The following is a 20,100-nucleotide window of genomic DNA, read 5'->3' on the forward strand; positions in this document are numbered from 1 at the left end:
GGACCCGAGGGTGATTTTTTTTGTGCCAATGAAAAGCGTCTCTGCTTGATAGACAGCAAAAAGTTTGCAAGCTTACGTTGACTTCAACTTGGCCGGCGACCCTGACTTGGAGGAGGGCTTTATTTCGAATGATCAATAACTAGCCTAGCCCAAATCATTTACGTTCAGACGCATTTAAAAGGTTGCTGGCAGTTGCAAGTACAGTCTATCACACAATTAAATGAGGATAAACGCTATGTATTTTAATTAGGGTTAGCTAACCCTAACAATAATGTATGCATATGGCCTACACACATTCCATTCATTATAGTTGCCGGCGATGGGCCAACCATCTAACACAGCCCTGAACATAGGTGATGTTTTGATTTAGTTACACGGTTCGGAGCAGCTGCACCTGTCTGATGGGTGTGTCTTTCACCTGTGTTGTGCTGTGGCAGTAGTAGTGACAAGCAAAGGGGAGGCGATGGAGGTTTTAAAAGGCTTGATTGACTGATTTGAGGACTTGAAACTGTTAGGATGGCTGGGCTCAAGGCACTATGGGTGGCGGTGCTACTACTACTGGTGCAGGGTAAGTATCCCTCTCCTTCTTCCTGGGCTACCTGGGTCATACACAGGGCCACGGATAGGATTGTGTGTGTGTGTGTATACTTTGAAATAGTCTCCCAGATTTGTAGATTGTCTAACCCTGACAATCCAAAAAGCCAGTAGAAAATAGATGGAAAATGTGTGTAGTTCAAAATGTGACGCAGCTTTTACTTCTTCACCACCTACAAAGTTTGCTATGTACGATCATTCAAAAACCGGAATCCTCGGAGGCGGGACTTAACTCTTCAGAGGTCTATTCCTCAGCCCCATCGCGGATTTTGCAAGCGAGTCGAAAGACGAACTGCAACCTATTTCTTGATATTTGCTTGGCAAAATTGCTAGACAATTTTCATCATACATTTCATACACTTATTCCCACAATTCCTTGCTTCAGTTTAACATAATTCCCACATTTCCTTGTTCAAGTTTAATATTGTTTTGGTAGTTGGCCATCACTTTGATTCAGGGAGCCTGAGGTCTGAACTTCAAGTCCTGTATTCAGATCAGGATTTGCAGGGTGACAGGGGAAAGCTGTGTGATTTCTTGGTGTTCCTTAAAGACATGAAGTTCGACAGTGCAATGCCTCAGCTTTACAAACTGTTCTCATTAGTGGCAACAATTGGAGCTACATCTGCAGGTGTAGAAAGGAGCTCGTTCTGTTTAAAGCGGCTCAAGTCCTACACCTAACACAATAGACCAAGGCCGTTTAAGCAGCCTAGCTCTGCTTGCCATTGAGAGGACACTGGTCAAGTCACTGGAAAAGACAAAGCATTTCCTTGAAAAGGAACAGAGAGCCATAAATTGACAATTTATATGATGTAGGCCGAAAATGAGCTTCCCTTCTTTGAAAGACCAGCAGCCGCCACTGTGCTACAGTATATGGCTGTAAAGTAGATGTTGTTTTCAATAAAAAAAACATTTCCACAGAGCAAGCCGACCACTTTTCCATGTTGATAAGAGCATTAAAATTGGAAAAAAAAATGGGACAAAAAGAAATCAAGGGACATTAAGAATAGATAAAAATGTGTGATTAATTGCAAGTTAATTATGACATTAATGCGATTAATTGTGATTAAATATTTTAATCATTTGACAGCACCAATTAAAACATTGCTTAATGTCTAATTTTTTTACCTTTTGGTTTTGGTTTTGGTCATGGCTACAGCCCACATGACAACAGTGGAAACAAGTGTGCCGGTAAAACCTGTATGTCAGATTATGGATTAATGGAGCTGTAGCACGCAGTTGTTGTTCGGGAAACAAGTCCAACCCTACCTACCATGGACCTTGTTGAGTCTGAAAAAAATTGATGAATTGATTTAACCATTTATTGTATGGCATGACATTGAAATACACTTTAATTTGGCGGTATGGCTCTTTAAGTGCTCTCTTTGCTGTAGGACTGAAAGCATGACATTCAGATGTCAGATACAGAATGCCAACAGCATACCAACATCTGACCACAGGGAGCACTATACGATCCCCCATGGGGTGTAGGATGCATGCCAAACAGAGCAGAACCAAATCGGGTGGAGGCTGGGGTGGTGCTGGGTTAGATTCAGCTCAGCAAACTTAACTTCTTAGAGAGTGTGCGTGTGAGATAAGAGGTCTTAAATTTACTCACTGAAGTCAAGTGGCGCACTGCAGTCAAATTGTTGATTGGGTTTTATGCTTTATTGAGGATTTATTCATTTTTTTTATTTTACCGTTGTTCCTACTTCCGTCACGCTATGGAAATTTCCTTCACACCAGGGAAAATTCCCGTCATGCCAGAGCCATGACGCACCAAGAGCTTCTTCAGGGCTATTGCTAGATGCTACTCAAACTTGCGGACAGACTGAGTTATTATGAATGATTCTCTTGTTAAACATTTTCTCTTTTCTTTTTTACAGAGGCATCCTCACAACTAAATGGTAAGAGATTGTAAATGAAAATGTTACATTTCAATTATTTATTATTTTAATTGACCATTTATTTATATTTCCCTAGAGGCTGCCCTATTTCCTTATCGATGTCCATATAGTCTGCTATTTGGGCTTCAGATGTATAACAAGCTATCTTTGTATATATATATTATAAAAGTGCAATACTTTTCTTTTCTGGGTTGCCAGTATATACGCTGATAGACGCGCCCAAATTACCACAACTTGCTTTTGATTTGAAGAAGGTTGTTGTTTATTGAATTTCTTACCGGAACGGAATAGGCTGGTGCGATAGTTTGGTAGATATTGCTGCGGTCTAAAAATAGTGCGACTGCATACCTGGGAACCCTACCCCGCTGGGCACAGCTGAGTTAAAGTAGAACCCGCCAGCTTAATTGCTGGGCGGAGTTTGCATTACGCACCGTCCTTTCCTCCAACCAGCCGTTATTCATTCATAAATCATTGAAACAATAAATCATCGACAAACTATTCAAAATTGATAATGAAACGCAAAATATCCAATAAATCATATAATTTGGCTTCAACATTCCGGCCCCTAATTGTAATGTATACAGAACAATTACTTAATTAAACAAAGGGAGCCAAACTTCTTTCCTGTTATACAATTTTCCAAAAACAAGAGTACATTATACATATAGTAATCCATAGATTCTTCGACATTTACGTCAGTGAAAAGAAAAAAGTCAAGAGATTGTCCATGGAAAAATAGTCAATGTCAAAAATGTGTGTGCGCGGGGGGGGGTCAGACTCCAACTGGAGCCTCAAGGAGCAGGGCAAGTTTGGTAATGGGCCTGCGGAGGATGCTGGTCTTGGTCCGAACTTGCACTTGCCTTACAAGTCCTCTGGAATCTGGTAGGGTATCCACGACTTGTCCCATTATCCACGAGTTTCTTGGAGCTGTATCGTCAATAATGAGCACGATGTCTCCTTTGACAAAGTTTCTTGTCTTTCTCGTCCACTTTTGTCGTTCTTGTAATTCTGGTAGGTATTCTTTGGTCCACCTTTTCCAGAATAAGTCTGCCATGTATTGAACTTGACGCCATCTCCTTCTGTTGTAGCAGTCATCCGGACTAAACGTTCCTGGAGGTAAGAAGGGCTTTGTTTTAAGCAGTAACAGGTGGTTTGGTGTAAGGGGTTCCAGATCCAATAGGTCATTTGATGCTTTGGTGATAGGTCTATCATTTACGATTGCTTCCACTTCACAGAGCAAGGTGTTGAGTCCTTCTTCATCCAGGGTTTGTTGGTGCATGAGTGCACTGAGAATCCGTCTGATGGTTCTAATTTGTCTCTCCCAGATGCCTCCGTGGTGTGATCCAGAAGGTGGGTTAAACAACCAGCAGATGCCTTTACTGAGTAAAGTGTTTTGTATCCGAGTGTTGTTCAGACTTTGAACAGCTTCGCGAAGTTCAAGTTCTGATCTGACCAGGTTGGTCCCATTATCGGATCTCATGACTTGGATTGGGCCTCTCCTTGCGATGAACCTTCTGATTGCATTGATGCATGAGTCAGTGTTTAGAGTTTGTGCAACCTCTATGTGAATGGCTCTGATATTCAGACATGTGAAGACCACTCCATATCGCTTAACAGTAGTCCTCCCACGTTTTACCTCAAATGGTCCAAAGAAATCCACACCCACATTAGTAAATGGGGGATCACCTGGAGTAACTCTTTCCTTTGGTAAGTCAGCCATGAATTGTTCACTTTTAATGGTGCTAGTCTTCCTGCAGGAAACACATTTAGTGAGAACTTTTCGAATGGCTGAGATAGCTCCAGGTATCCAATACTTCTGCCTCAAACGTGAGAGTGTATGACTTCTGCCACTGTGTCCAAGGTCTTCATGAATGTGTCTAATGATGAGTTGTGTTATGTGATGGTCCTTTGGCAGGATAACTGGGTGCTTGGCTTCTGATGGCAGACCTGTTCAACCTGCCACCAACTCTTATCAACTGATCTTGAAGAATTGGTGCAAGCTTGCGAAGATGGCTACTTCTTTTCACCACGTTTCCTTTGCTTAAAGCGGTCATCTCATCTGTAAAACATGTTTGCTGACAAAACTGAAGGATAGCCACTTCAGCTTCCTGGAGGTTTTCCACAGAGAGATTGTGTGTTAGGTTTGTCCTTTTTATTTCCAAGCAGTCCTTTTTTCTTTGCGACTGCCATTCTTAGTGCTGCCTTAATGCAGAGTATCCAGGCCACAGCCCTTTTGAGATGGTGCCACTTGGAATACCGCAAGATAATCCCTTTGATGGAGTCATTTCCTTCAATGGCAGTAACATTTACTGCAAGCACCTTTACCTCAGGATCTCCGACCGCAAGAGTCAAAACAGGAGCCTTGGGCCAGTCAGACTCATCTTGACGGAGGAATACTGGGCCGGATATCCAAGTTTCAGTTTTCAGGAAGGTATGGACTGAGACACCTCTGGAAGCACAATCGGCAGGATTCAGACTGCTGTTTGTATACCTCCATTGCTCCAATTGTGACGCAGCTCTGATGGTGGCCACTCGGTTGGCCACAAAGGTATGGAATCTGGAAGTGTCATTCTTTATGTATTTAAGCACCGATGTGCTGTCAGTCCAAAAGACTGATGGTTCAAGAGGGAGTTCAATCTCCTCTCGCATCATGCGATCCATCCGTACAGCTACAGCGGCTGCTGTGAGCTCCAATCTGGGGATGGTCACAGGTTTCAGGGGAACAACTCTAGCTTTTCCCATGAGGAAGGCACAGTGAACTTGATGGTACTGGTTCAACATTCGTAGGTAAGAGACAGTGCCATATCCATTTTCGCTAGCATCAGCAAAGTGATGAAGCTGCGATGAGACTGGGTGTGCAAAACCATCAGGTTTCAAGCATCTTCTAACCTTGTAGTTTGATAGAAGGCTTAAGTCTCTCAACCAATTCCACCATGTTTGTTCCAGATTTTCAGGAATCTTCTCGTCCCATCCAAGTTTCAACCTGCAGAGCTCCTGCAAGATCTGTCTAGCAGGGAGGATGACCGGGGCCACCATACCCAGCGGATCATAAACGGAACTCACTAATGATAGAATCCCACGCCGAGTGAGCGGTTTTTCTGGGAGCTGGATCTTGAATCCGAATGAGTCTGTCTCAAGGCACCATTGTACACCTAGTGCTCTTTCAACAGGCAAAACGTCTTCAAAATCCAGATCCTTGATCTCTTTAGCTCGATCCTCCTCTGCTATTGAGAGTATTAAAGCTCTGCTGTTGCTGACCCACTTGTTGAGCTTAAATCCTCCTGTAGCACATAACTTTTTGAGGTCCTTAGCAAGTGTAAGAGCTTCTTCTTCATCCTCTACTGATTTGAGGCAATCATCCACGTAGAAGTTTCTGAGCACTGTTGTGATGGTTTCTGTCTTGAACTTGCCAACATTGTCTCTGGCACACTGCTGAAGAGCAAAGTTAGCGCAACTTGGTGAGGATGTTGCTCCAAATATGTGCACAACCATCTTGTACTCTTCCAGTTCCTTTTCCACATTTCCGTCAGGCCACCATAGAAACCGAAGGAGATCAGCGTCTTCCGCCGGCACTTTGATTTGATGAAACATTGCTTCAATATCAGCCATAAAGGCGACAGGTTTCTGTCTAAATCTTGTGAGAACGCCAATGAGACTACTGGTTAAGTCTGGACCTTGGAGAAGCTAGGCATTGAGACTGGCACCTCCGTAAGTAGCACCACAATCAAAGACTACCCTCAATTTGAGTTTTTTTAGGGTGGTACACCCCATGGTGTGGTATATACCAAACTCTCTTGATCTGGCTTGCCTTAGCCGTTTCCTCAGGTGACACTGGAACAGCAAACCCTTTGTTGAACATGTTGGCCATAAACGTCTTGTATTCCTCATGGAATTTGTGATTCTTTGAGAACTTTCTCTTCAAATTTAAGGCTCTTTGTACGGCAACTGAGCGATTGTTTTGGAATTCAGTGTCTCCATTCCTCAATGGCAGTCCAATCCTGTAATGCCCATCTACCAATTTGACAGAGTTAGAGACGCGTTCCATGAACATGTGATCCTCTTGTGACATTTCGAGGCGCTCCTCATACTGACGTTCTGGAAAGTCGTATTTTATTTGCTGTTGCATAAATTCTTCCATCCTTACAACAGAGATCCTGTGGGCCATAACAATGGGTTGTCCAACTTTTGAGACACTTGTTTTCCTTAGAGGTCCATTTACAGTCCACCCCAAGGCGGTTTTAATAGCATAAGGTCCATTGTCTTGACTGCTGATAACCATAAGTGGTTCCAGGGCCTTCGGTACGTTGCTGCCAATCAGCAGGCCGATATCAGCATCAATCTGAGGGAGCTTTACCTCTCTTAAGTACGACCATTGTTCCACGTCCATTTCTGAAGGAATGCTTTCCTTTTTCACAGGGATTTCTTTTCGTGTGTAAGCATCTGGGAGTTCAAAGAACTTTCCGCTTTCCAGGCCGCTTATTTCCAGACCGCAGGCAACCGATGTCTTGACAACTTGTTGTTTGTTCATTGTACGAAGCAGTATGTCAGTTGTCCTTCCAGTCATTTGAAGCTGTTGGAGGAGTGCTTCCGTACAAAAGGTGTCAGTACTTCCTGGATCTAGGAACGCGTAGGTTTCAATCACTTTATTACCTTTTTTGTTTTCACAGGGACAACAGGCATGATGAATTCAGATGCGCCGGCCCCAATATCATTCCATCCGTTTTCTATTTCCACAAGAGCACTCGTGATTGTCTTCTCTTTGTAGGCGTTTGCTTCTCTGTTGGTGATGTGCAAAGTGGTGGGGTGCTTGAGTGAACACACTTTACAGGTAAGTCTTTTTTGACATCCTTTGCTGATATGCCCTGTTTCCAGACACCCAAAGCATACTCCTTTTCTTTTGAGGAATTCCAACTTGTCTTGGTGTGATTTCTTGTTAATAAGGTAGCATGAATCAAGACTATGAGCACCATTACAAAATAAGCAATACTTGTAAGGCTCTTTGGAGGATGAACTAGGGACCACACTCTCATTGCGTGTTTCATTTGCTACTGGTGAAACACTTGTAGCAAAACCACTCTTGCTTCTTCTTTCTCTATCCAACATGGAGCGGGGCATTGCTTGAATTGAACTTCTTCTGGCTGTTATGGAGGTGTCCTTTAAGTTTCCGAACACGGGATGCGACAAAATTCTGGACTGTTTATCAATGAACTGCACCAAATCTGCAAATTTTGCTCTCCTACCATCCCGTTCTTGCAAGTCACAGGCCTTTACCCTCCACTTTTCTTTTATCCTGTAGGGAAGCTTCGCTAAGATGGCCTTTATATTGGTGGTATGAGCCATTTCCTCCATGTACTCCATTGTATCCATAGCATTTAAACACCCACTGAGAAACACAGAAAATCCATTTAAAGCTTCAGGGTCTTCCACTTTAATAGATGGCCAGCTGAGCGCTTTATCGATATAGGCTGTAGCTATCCTGTAATCATCTCCAAAGTGTTTTTTCAACAACCTCTTGGCCTCTGCGTATCCTTTGTCCGATTGCATATATTGACAACTGTGCACAAGCTCTCTTGGTTGGCCAGTTGTAAACTGCTCTAGAAAGTAGAGTCTGTCTTTGCTGTTCTCAGTTCTGTCTTCAATTCCATGCTCAAATGCTCTTATGAAAAACTGATAATCCAATGGATCTCCTTTGAACACAGGTATGCTGAGTGATGGTAACAAAGACAGGCTCTGTTGTTTCACTAGAGCTTCCGTAATCATGTTTTGTTTTTGCATGATGTTCGCCAGATTGCTGAGGTCCATATGTCCTTGGTTAGAAAAGATCTGCTTGGCTTGAGGATTGATTGGGTCACATGGTATATGTTGGATGATATGTTCAGCCTTCAAATAAGCACCAGCTCTCATGTCTTTCTGTGGCTGTGGTATGGGAGGAGTTATGTCTTGCATAGGTCTTTTGTCAGCATTAACAATTTCTTCATGAGACTTGAACTTTGTTGTTTTTCTACGTACAGTACTCACTCTCTGTTCCACATGCACTTGTAAATTTGCATTTTTTTCCAGTTCTTTTTGAAGTTCTACTTCGAGAGGGGGGGCATCAGAATCTGTGTTGACCAGTAAGGCAGCTTGTGCATATACATCACTTGCATCTTCATCAAAAGTGTTCTCAGCCAATCCTCCATCCAAATATTCATTCATCATGTCCATTGCCTGAGGCTGAGCCATGTATGAGTCTTCATACTCATTGATGATGTTCAACTTAGCAGCATTAGCTGCAATTTCAGTTTCCAAATCCAAATTCTCTTTCCTGGCTTTGAGAAGTGCTTCTTCCTTTTCAAGTTCCTGCCTTCTTTCCAGTCCGGCAGCTCTTACCATCAATTCCACTCTTTTGCTTTCCAATTTGAGCCTTGCAGATAAGACAGAAGATTTAGAGGAGCGGCCGGATCTTGTTGATTTTTGTGAGCGAACACTTGGAAACACTGTCTTGAGGTATTACATCATCATTGCATTCATCAGCATCAATTTCACTCTGCTTATTTGTTACCCCTTTTATCCATTTTGTAGCTTCCTCAATAAATTCAGAAAATACAGTCATTTTGGGTTTGTACCATTCCTTTTGCTCCTTTTCTGCATCCACAACCGACATTAAGTCTTTTACAGATTCATTTAATTCCTGCAACTCCACACACAGCTTTTCAAACTCATTTTCCACTTTGGATTTAACAAGTTCAACATTGAAAACATTTTCCATCAGTTTTATCAATTCATTTTTTCTTCTTGTTATTAAGGCCAGTTTACTTTTTCTGGATGTTTTTAATTGATTGAGTTTTTCAACCAGTGCATCGTCAATGTCACTTTCCAAGCTTTGCAAATCCTCCATGATCCTCTTTATTCAATAAACACACAGCAGTTGAAAAATCATCACAGTGGAATCCTTTGCTTTTAATTATTTCACCTCATTTACATTGTCAATATCCCATGATTTGCTTTTAATTCCATAAGTACTTTTAGATGTATTTTTTAGGAGACAGGCATGTTATTTTCAACGAGTCCATTGATACTACTTGGCTGACGTTACACAGTGACGTAATGACGCGGCGGCGCTTTGATTCATTCAGGAAATATGTATTGACGCTACGCGTAACATCGCTTCTGTGCATTACTTTACAAGCGTCGGATCGCTTCCACAAAAAATGCGATCCGGTCTTTTGTGAAACTGCGCTTTGAGCCGTCCATGCAACAAGCAGTTTATATTTTTAGACGTATAAAAGTGCAATACTTTTCTTTTCTGGGTTGCCAGTATATACGCTGATAGACGCGCCCAAATTACCACAACTTGCTTTTGATTTGAAGAAGGTTGTTGTTTATTGAATTTCTTACCGGAACGGAATAGGCTGGTGCGATAGTTTGGTAGATATTGCTGCGGTCTAAAAATAGTGCGACTGCATACCTGGGAACCCTACCCCGCTGGGCACAGCTGAGTTAAAGTAGAACCCGCCAGCTTAATTGCTGGGCGGAGTTTGCATTACGCACCGTCCTTTCCTCCAACCAGCCGTTATTCATTCATAAATCATTGAAACAATAAATCATCGACAAACTATTCAAAATTGATAATGAAACGCAAAATATCCAATAAATCATATAATTTGGCTTCAACATATATATTGAATTTGTATTGTCATTGATATTTACTTTTGACTTTGTTTTACTCTTGTACTCTTGAGTATTTGAAAAAGAGCTATACAAATTAAATATATTCTGAGTATTGTTGGGAAAAACAGTCTGCCTAGTTACTTGACCAGATAAAATGAGACGGAGAGGTAATAAAGTCTATCAGCACGAGGGCCTCGGATTTATTGAGTAAAGTAGCAAAGGTAATACAGATTCATAAAGCGTGAGAGATCGAATATTCTACGTCCCCTAACAGCGCTGAGGTCGCCTAGAGCTTCGCCTCCGTGGAAGTTCTGCTTCAGAAGAGCTCCCGTGATTTGGTGCATGAGAAACTTATAGTATCTTTCATGGCCAGGTGTGTGTGCTAGACTTTGTGTGTGTTATCGAGGGTTCTCTTGTCCCTGAGCCTCCGAGTTGTTTTGTCTTTCTGTGTGATGTGTGGCCTCGCCATCTAGCTGAGGCAGCCTAAGATTTCGCTTGGCCGGGTGTATGGGGAACCACGTGGGAGAAACGCTACTCATGCTCCAGACATGAGTATGCCATACACACCCCTCCTAGGGGGTGGCATCCACCCCGGCCTTACATTGCATACATCCCTCTGCCCAATGACACGGGGTGTCCTCCGTAGCCTGATGGGGAGAGGGCTCGAGGGTCGTCTTCACCCTCTTGAATGTGTGGTATGTTGTGTTTATTAGATTTGGGCCCAGGGTTGACTATATTCATAATGTAATGTCCATTTAGGTTATTTTTGCCCATCAGTATGCTGTCCGCATTAAAACTGAAGTGCAGCAGAGAATGTGGGCTTTGTCTTACTCAGAGGCACTGCTGCAGCAGAAGTTCATAGGCCAAAAGGGGGCAACAACAGTTCCTTCTCTGAACTGTTTGAACCTTTTTCAGTGTGTGGTGGGGCTCCTTTAAACTCCAAGATCATTGGAGGAGAGGATGCTGCTCCGGGTAACTGGCCCTGGCAGGCCAGTTTGCATCGGCGTAGCCACTTCTGTGGGGGGTCTTTGATCAACAATATGTGGGTGCTGACCGCTGCCCACTGCTTCCCCACGTAAGGTCAATCTTCTACATCCGGCAATAGCCAAAACATGTTCATCAACTCTGGTTCATCAACAACTCGATGAACATTAATCTTCGACGAACAAGACTAACGGTGACGACGCTTCTTGTCGTTTTTATGTTGTTTCTTTTTATGATTAGAAATTACCCGAAAGGTGTCACGGTCTTCCTGGGCCGTCAGAACCAGGGGGGCAGCAACCCCAACGAGGTGTCCCGGACCATCTCCAGGATCCTCTGCCACCCCGATTTCAACAGTGGTGCCAAGTAGGGCTGGGCATCAAAATCAAATTTTTATCACAATTTCGATTTTAGCGTCAAACGATCACAAAACTAATATAATCAAGTCGTTTTTTTAATTCATTAAATGTTTTATAGAAAGTGCAGAGAACAGCTGGATACATATCTGTACATTATTTTAGATTTGAACATTTTCTATTTGACCATTTTGTGTATTTTAAGGCGAAATTTCAAAGTTCTCAGTTACAAAGAGTTTTTTTGGAGACATGCTGAATTAATACATCATGTTTTCAAACTCAAAAATAATCATTTCAATAATCGTAATTTCAATATTGACCAAAATAATCGTGATTATGATTTTTTCCATAATCGAGCAGCCCTAGTACCAAGTACGACAACGACATCTGCCTGCTCCAGCTGTCCTCGACTGTCACGTTCACAAACTACATCATGCCCGTCTGCCTGGCCGCGGACGGAAGCACGTTCAACAGCGGCATCATCAACTGGGTCACTGGCCACCTTGTCTGGAGGTGGAGGTGGGTCTTCTTCTTCTGGTGTAGGCTATGTCCTTAGACCTTCAACTATGTTATGTTCTTTTTAAATCAGAAAAGGCTGTCGAGACAAGATCGCTTTTAACTCACTTTATTTGCTAAAGGTTTTGGTCTATTGTCTATGAAACAAAAGCAGAGGAATTGTGTATAACACGCACAGAGCTTCTCTAAGCTTTATATCTACGATACGCCGCCCAAGAGATTCTGTAAGCTGAATATCTAACGATACGGCTAGGGCTAGGGCTAGGGCTAGGGTTAGGGTTAGCCCTAACCCTAACCCTGCCTAGGCTGTCTGTTGTGGCGATTTTCCTCCTCTGGCTTGTCGCGATTTCCCCTGTCTCAAAGCTAAGATGGTGCTTAAATAGACAGGTGCGGGTGGCAAATTTATGAATCCTACTATGGCCACGCCAAGACCACGAAAAGACACGCCCGCCTCTATTTCTGATTGGCCCTAATGTGTTTTCTTCCCAGAAACAAGGAAAACTTGTAAATGAAACGATCGCTGTAATAGATTCTTTTAATGATGTCGTCAGCGATAACTTTTAAGTCAGCGATAACTTTTAAGTCAGCGATAACTCTTAGGTCACTTACTACTGTCAAATTGTCAGTCTGAAGTAAATTTGTGAAAGTGGATATACTCAGTAGTGAACGACCCTACATAGACCAAGGTAAAGGATCGATTTGATGGAGACGTCCTCCTCATTTGGAGATGGAGATGTGCTCCTCATTTTGTAGATGTACAATTATCTGTATTATCTGGTTTGATGTGAGCTACTGTGTTAAAGTAGGCCTATATATGTATTATTAATTATTATTGTATTATTAATTATTAGGTGTTTGTAGAGTTATGCTTAAGCGGTCAGTGAAAACGGCTAAGGAAAACTACTATTGTGTGTGTTGAAGTAGAAAGTTGAAATGTATTATGAGGGAGGGCAGGTCACTCACTCTCCTGTGTTGAGGGTGGCTCTAGAAATCATGGACATAGCTTAGTCGGTGCTATAGCCAAAGTGTATGGCTCAATATGGTAAGTGGAAAATGTCTTAATCTCTGTCCGATTTCCACTTTTCTAAGAGTGAGAAACTAGGCTGTCGTATTGTATGCAAAATCACTCAAGACTGTGATCAAAAAAAGGATAGCCTAATAGCCTACAGTTATTTAAAAAACAGCAAGGCAATCAACAAATAATACGGCAGCTTCCATGGCCAGATATACGTGGTCAAAAGGATAGCCTAATAGGCTACAGTTATTAAAAATAACTCAGAGTGAGGGTACCGCAGAGTTCTAAAGCATCCAGTTCAGTTGCATGCAACCCGGCCAATCACAGACAGAGTAGGGCGGGTCTTGGCGTGGCCATAGTAGGATTCCTAAATTTGCGGGCATCTTCTACAACGTTTAAACCTGCCCACTTCATCTATGTGTCATCCGTTGTTGCCCCCTTTTGGCTATGTACTAAGTGTTGCAGCTTTATTGCATGTGCTCAGCCTGCTTCCTGTGGCTATGTGAGGATATTACCTCTTAACTATAATATGTGCTCGGTGCTGCCCCCTTGTGACTATGTGAGGATATTACCTCTTAACTATTGTATGTGCTCGGTGCTGCTCCCTGTGGCTATGTGAGGATATTACGGCTGAAATATGTCACAACTAGTAGGTTGCTAGTTTCATCCCCAGCTACTCCTAGCGTGTCGAGGTGTCCCTGAGCAAGGTACCGCACCCTAACTGCTCCCGACGAGCTGGCTGTCACCATGCATGGTTGACACTGCAGTCGGTATGTGAATGTGTGCATGAATGGGTGAATGTTAGGCAATATTGTAAAGCGCCTTGAGTGGCCACTCGTTAGAAAAGCTCTATATGAATGCAGTCCATTTACCATTTATCATTTAACTAGTTAAAATGTGTTCCACAGTTTGTAGTGGGTCTCTGCACTCGCATTGGGTACTGTCCAACCCACTGAGGTCAGTTGATACGACCGGTTCACACAACAGGGGCCCCATCAGCTGCCTTTTCAAAGTCTTGTTTCATTCTTCCATTCATAGGTTCACTCGCGGACATCCTCCAGGAATTGGACGTGCCCATAGTGGGCAACAGGGAGTGTAACTGTAACTATGGGGTGGGCAGAATCACCAACAACATGATCTGTGCTGGATTGTCGGCTGGAGGGAAGAGCGCGTGTCAGGTAAACATTTAAAAAGTCATGTTTGAGAGGAGCTCACTAAAGTAGATTACATTAAACTCTTTTGGGTCTGTACAACAAAATGCAGTTTAGCATGCGAAAATAGTGCAACAAAGCAGAAGTGCAAGACAAAACGTACCCCTCCATTTAAACATAAGACACACAAAGCACCAAACATAAAGGATTAGTTAATGACTCTAACTTCATGCAATCTGAGATCTTTTGCTAACCCATCGTGGCTTTATCCTCTTCCCCTAAAGGGTGACTCTGGTGGTCCTCTGGTGAGAAAACAGGGTCCACAGTGGGTCCAGTCAGGAGTGGTGAGCTTTGGTATAAGAGGATGTGACATACCCAATTTCCCTACAGTATATGCCAGAGTGTCCAAATATCAGGCATGGATCCTCAGTTTGATCACCACCGACCAGCCAGGCTTTGTCGATTTCCGCTCCGCGGGAACCGACAGCGACTCCACTTTCAACTGCGGCAACCCAACGTCCAGCCCCGGCACCACTGCCACCACCGCCACCACTGCAACCACCGGCACCAGTGCCACCACCGGCACCAGTGCCACCACCGGCACCAGTGCCACCACCGGCACCAGTGCCACTGCCACCACCTCCACCCCCTGCACCTCGGACGCACGATTCCCCATGGCTGTGTCCCACCTCCTTCTCCTCTCCTCCCTCTACCTCTTCTCCATGCTGGTCTAGCGGCAGCATGGCTTGGAAGGGTTCGACTTTATTTTCATGTTGTATGTATCTCAGGGAGGGAAGTATGTGATCATGTAAAGAAACGATTGCACAGCGTTTTCTGTTTTTTTATGGACTGATGCTGTCGATGGAGTCTCAGCTTACACGTGATATATAGATTGTGTTGATCAAATTACGTGGAAAAGATCGCTTTTTCTCTGCATGTGAAGGTGCAGAGTTATAAAATGTCTCTTTTTGATATGTGCTTCTTATTTTGTTTGGGTTGAAACTGGGTCTTTTGTTTAGCTAGCAATGGTTAGGAGAGACTAAAAGTTGAGAATGTAATTACACTGGGGGTGTATCATTTGACAGTTTTTTCATGTGTTTAAATGTCTTTACACGTCTTCATCTTAACACACAGAAAATTATATTTCAAAGCTTCATTTATAAATAGATGTTAAACAAGATGATCATGACAAATGGTTTTGGAAGTGCAAATGTAATCAATAAATTATAAGGGTCAGTGCATACACTTATTTGTGGAGTATAAGTACTTACATTTGGGTACTTGCCGATAACAAGGACCGATACAAGTACTTAATGGCATGTTTTTACCGGCGGGTGCGGGTCGGTTCGTATGCAAAGATGCGGCAAGGTTTGCGTTTCCACCACCAAAAGTGGGCGAGTCCGGGCTGAGCCGGGATGAGCCGTACTCATCTCGCAGTACTCCTCCGTTGGGTTGCTGAGACGCCCGAAAGGATGCCAATAAGTTTGAGCTACACAAACCGTCCGTAATTAGACCGTCCGATTAGTCGACAACTAGTCGACAATTAGTCCGTGCAACAGGGGGATGATAACAAACATACACAGTACCCGGAAGGTATTTCTGGACAATGACTAAGCTTGGTTTATTGAAGAAAATGTTGCGCAAAAGCTCTTTGTTCATTGTGTCGCATTCTTCTTTTTCCTTGGATTTATTAGCAGGCTACACTGTGTCGGGCTGCTATGAGGTCACGATGCTCACGTAGCTGCCGCGGCTATCGCCATCCGGCTTAAACGCCGCCCTACCATAAGGGTACTGTCGGCGGTGGAAACGGGAGCTGTAACTGAGCTGGGCCAAACCGCACCTTCACTACTTGGCCAAGGTGTGCTGGGCCGAACCGCACCCACCGGTGGAAACACTCCATAATAATACCATTACAGTTGAAATAACTGTAATTGTGAACCCACTGTTTCAGCGGGAATTCAAACACTATGAGATGTACAAAGATTTGTTTTGGGCTGAGAGTTCTACAAGAGGGGGGTGTGTTATCTTATCCCCATGGTTACGGCCCACGGCAACTTTGTGATACTTTTTTAGTGCCCTTGTCATGTATGAAGGTTAAAATCATAGACATATATACATAGACGCCGCATTGACTGCTGCCGCCCACTAGAGCGATGTGCCTACAGGGCGGCCATCTTGGAACAGGACCATTCGCTCCTACAGTGCATTACGTCTATGGAGAAATGATGCGTCTACACAATAAAAATGATCATAAATCGCTCATTTGTCAAGCTATTTTCACGGGGTGTGTTTGTCAAACATCAGACCAGATAGACAGACAGACAGACAGACATAAATAGAACAAAAATAACCCAAAAAACGTTCAGGTGTGTTCAGGTCTTTATTGCTTGAAGGCTATTACATTTGAGTATCTTATCCTTTGTCTTCGTCTTCTTCTTATTATTATTATTATTGTTGTTATTATTATTATTATTATTATTATCATCATTATTTTATATTAAATTATTACTGTTATTTTTTATTATTGTTATGCCAATCATTATATTATTATTATTATTGAAGACATAGGATCTGCTGTCTACCCTTTGTGAAAAGCAGACCGTCAGAACAGCTTGCAGGAGCTTACAGGACTCATCACGTTCTGTTCCATTTTTTTGAGTGGCTCCCCTGAGGATGCAGACTTTGTTGCATACTGCAGGACACAGAGGAAAACTTTGTTCCTCGTGGCTTTCCTAAACTCCCACCACCCTCTGATCAGTTTTATCATCTCTATGAATAAAGTGATTTGATTGATTCCAAATATTCAAACTAAACAGGCAGTTTGAATTATCAGAGGGTTAAGTAGTAAAACTTGAAAATATTCAAGGAAAGAACAAGAACATTACAGTAACACACCCCTCCAAACAAACTATTTATATGAGTATTTACAACCTGTCATGAATTGGAGCTAAAACCCCTGAAAGAGAACTGTTTTGCACAGTTTCTTTCTTGTGCTGCCACTCTGGTATTCGAGTGATGTAAGTTTTGCAATGTGGTGCAGCCTAATTTTGAGGAACACAGACACCACTAGTTTCAGTAGGTCAGAATGGTGGTTGTCAATGCCAAATTGTGTGTCTTCAGTGTGTTCCCCGAGCAAAAATACATCATCCGTACCAATCTCCTCACGGACCACATGCATGACCACTGACACCTTGGGAGCTTGCTCTGAGTGGACCACCTGGCGAATCACCCGCTCTGCTGCTCTCACTACTTTGACTGTGCCCTCTGAGGGAATCATGAGCCCGCCATTATTTTTGAGCACAAGTAGGTGGTAGCTCTCATCATGTGAAGAGGGTACGGCATCTGCCACCAGGCTGGCACGGCACACATGGCAAGAGAGCCTTTTTAGAACCTGCCGAACAACGAACCCTGCAATGTAGACTAGAGCATTGTCTACAAGCCCACCAAAGCGCGTGGGCAGGTAGCTGTGGTCACACACAAGGGCTGCAAAAGAACTGGTTAACCAAAGTCCTTCTCTGATAGAACCTGCATTCGAAGCTGAAAGGTTCCGTCCTGTCAGGGTTTATTTCACTGTATAACAACCTGCAGTACTCACACTATGTTATACCTTACTTAGCCTACATCTTACCTGTGAAAAGTGATCCCACGAGATCTGGTTTGTATGTTCCGCTCATTACAGCATCCATAGGCGGCACAATAGTCCGGCATCTTTTGACAGCAGCTCGTCTGCTGATAACATTAAGTAGGTTAAAATTCGTATTTTGGGTAGAAAAACCAGCATTTTAAAAATATCCAACCACGCTGTATCATAGCTACTTGTATGACGTTTTTAACGAACCAAACCGTTTGAAAATCGGTCAAAAATTCAGAGAATAATTCTATTTTGAGATTGAGGAGTACCTGTTTCCCTCGTAGATGTTCATGTGCCGCTGCCTCTGTTGGTCCTGTTCCAAGATGGCCGCCCTGTCGGCACGTCGCTCTACAGTCGATGCGGCGTCTATGTATATATGTCTATGGTTAAAATGATCGAAGGTGTCATCAAAATTGGCCTGTGTATCAATGCCTTTATTTATATATATTATTAACAATGTTAACAAATAATAAACAGTTACAAATTGACAAACATTAACATTATCATTATAACAAATGCAACATAATGCCTAAAAAAGCAAAAGTAAGCATACAAATAAAGATCCTCAGAACCCTCTCTGTTAATAATAATGTTGCTTATGTAAAAAAATTGTTGCCACCAAAGATTCTAGAGCGCTCTTTAGTTGCTACTGAATTGTAACACGGCGTGCCTTTGCACTTGCCCATTTATCTAGTATTGCATCAAATGAAACCGTTTGTGCCACACTGTTTTCAATTGAAATTTAACTGAATTGGGTTAAGCGATCATTACTCATGTTGGAAGGTATGTCTCTATCAGCTTTAGCTTGCTGAACGATCTCTCCGCAGAGGCAACTCAACATCATAGGCATTGTCAGGAAAACACTCAGGGATACTGTTATATTTGGAAAAAACTAATCAAGGTTCTCCTGTAGGAGGACATTTCATTTTCCAGGGCCTTTTCATGACTCCTAAGTAGACGGCTCGCTGGGTAAATTTCCTGAATGATATCCCTTGAAACATCATTGGTAGCCAGGGCATATCTTGTCACTGATTCCTCCAACTCAGCTTTTGTCATGTGTTCCATTTTAAAGATGAACTTTTCGGACACAAGCTGAAGATTGCAAAATCTGTCAGACAACTCCTAGATTACTGTGTCAACAATGACATTGAAAACCATGCACCTAAAATGCATCTCGGGTTCCTGTTCATAATGACCAGTGCCGGAATTATCATCATGAAATCTCTTTTGCTTTCTGAAACGTCTCTCTCTGAACTCAGGGGAAGCATCCATCTCTTGCCTTGCTGACATAGGTGATTTCTGACAGCAGATCATACCAAACCAATAGGCACATAAGGAACTCCATACTGACAATCTCGCCAGACCGACTTTGCATCTGAGACAATTTTGCCGTCTTTTTCCACCACACACCTGCACCCTTTTCTAATTTTAGTTATTTATTTATTTTGATCGCTTTGGAGCCCCCCCTGCAGTGGTGGCCCCCCCCTGCAGTGGCGCCCCTATGCGCCGCATATAGTGCATACCCACTTTTTGCACCACTGCCCTCACACATTGTGGAAATCAGATGCTGGATGCTTTAATCTTTCTATGTGGTTTTTAGTTAATGATCAGGCTATAATAAGACCACGTTGGCTATGTAATCGTGTAGTGGTTGGTGGAAACCGGGACATTTTAGCATCCCAACAGGCTTTTGTTGGGACTCGGGACTCAAAATCAGGACTGTCCCAGTAAAACCGGGACGTCTGGTCACCCTACTATAGCCTACTAACGTTTTTAGCTAATATTTTCTTTGATTGTTACTATAGAGACTTAACAGACTATTGTCTTTACGCCTGCCACTGACATTTACGCCTGCCACTGACTAGGCTTAACATTTACGCCCGGTCTTAACGAGAGAACGGCTGAAGCCTAGATGGTGCAACTGGCGTAACTATCAGATCGGACTTAGAATGTTGAGTTAAGACCAACTTAGCTTACGACGCGGCCTAAGCCATGTTGGTGCAACAGGTGTTACACCGAATTCTGAGACACACCAAAAAGTGTGACCCCAGGGGGCAGGTCTTTCTTTTCTTGATACAAACGTTAATTCTAAACAGCCTTTTACACAGTAGCCTATAATAGGAAATGCTCAAATGTAAATCTACGTAATTAAAGACTGACTGTAGCTTTTAATGGGGAAAGAAGCAACGGTGATGGACCGTACCAAATGCCCTAAAATCTATTTATTAAGCACATTTAATAACAAGGTGAGGGGGTGGGGAGATCTTATGTTTTATTTATGTTTTTGTTATAATGCACACCG

General features: G+C 42.9%; 1 protein-coding gene across 1 annotated transcript; it reads left to right on the forward strand.

Annotated features, from left to right (window-relative positions):
* Positions 1-516: 516 nt before the first annotated feature.
* Positions 517-14,901, forward strand: LOC311361260 (trypsin-1-like; the record flags this gene model as incomplete). The annotated part of the gene is given in 8 exon segments (XM_084481442.1): positions 517-568; positions 2,478-2,498; positions 11,064-11,223; positions 11,373-11,495; positions 11,852-12,002; positions 12,004-12,022; positions 14,055-14,194; positions 14,452-14,901. Coding segments are annotated over 8 exon segments (1,116 nt in total).
* Positions 14,902-20,100: the final 5,199 nt, after the last annotated feature.

The sequence above is a fragment of the Micromesistius poutassou genome, assembly GCF_964030765.1.
Source record: "Micromesistius poutassou genome assembly, chromosome: 16".
Lineage (NCBI taxonomy): Eukaryota > Metazoa > Chordata > Actinopteri > Gadiformes > Gadidae > Micromesistius > Micromesistius poutassou.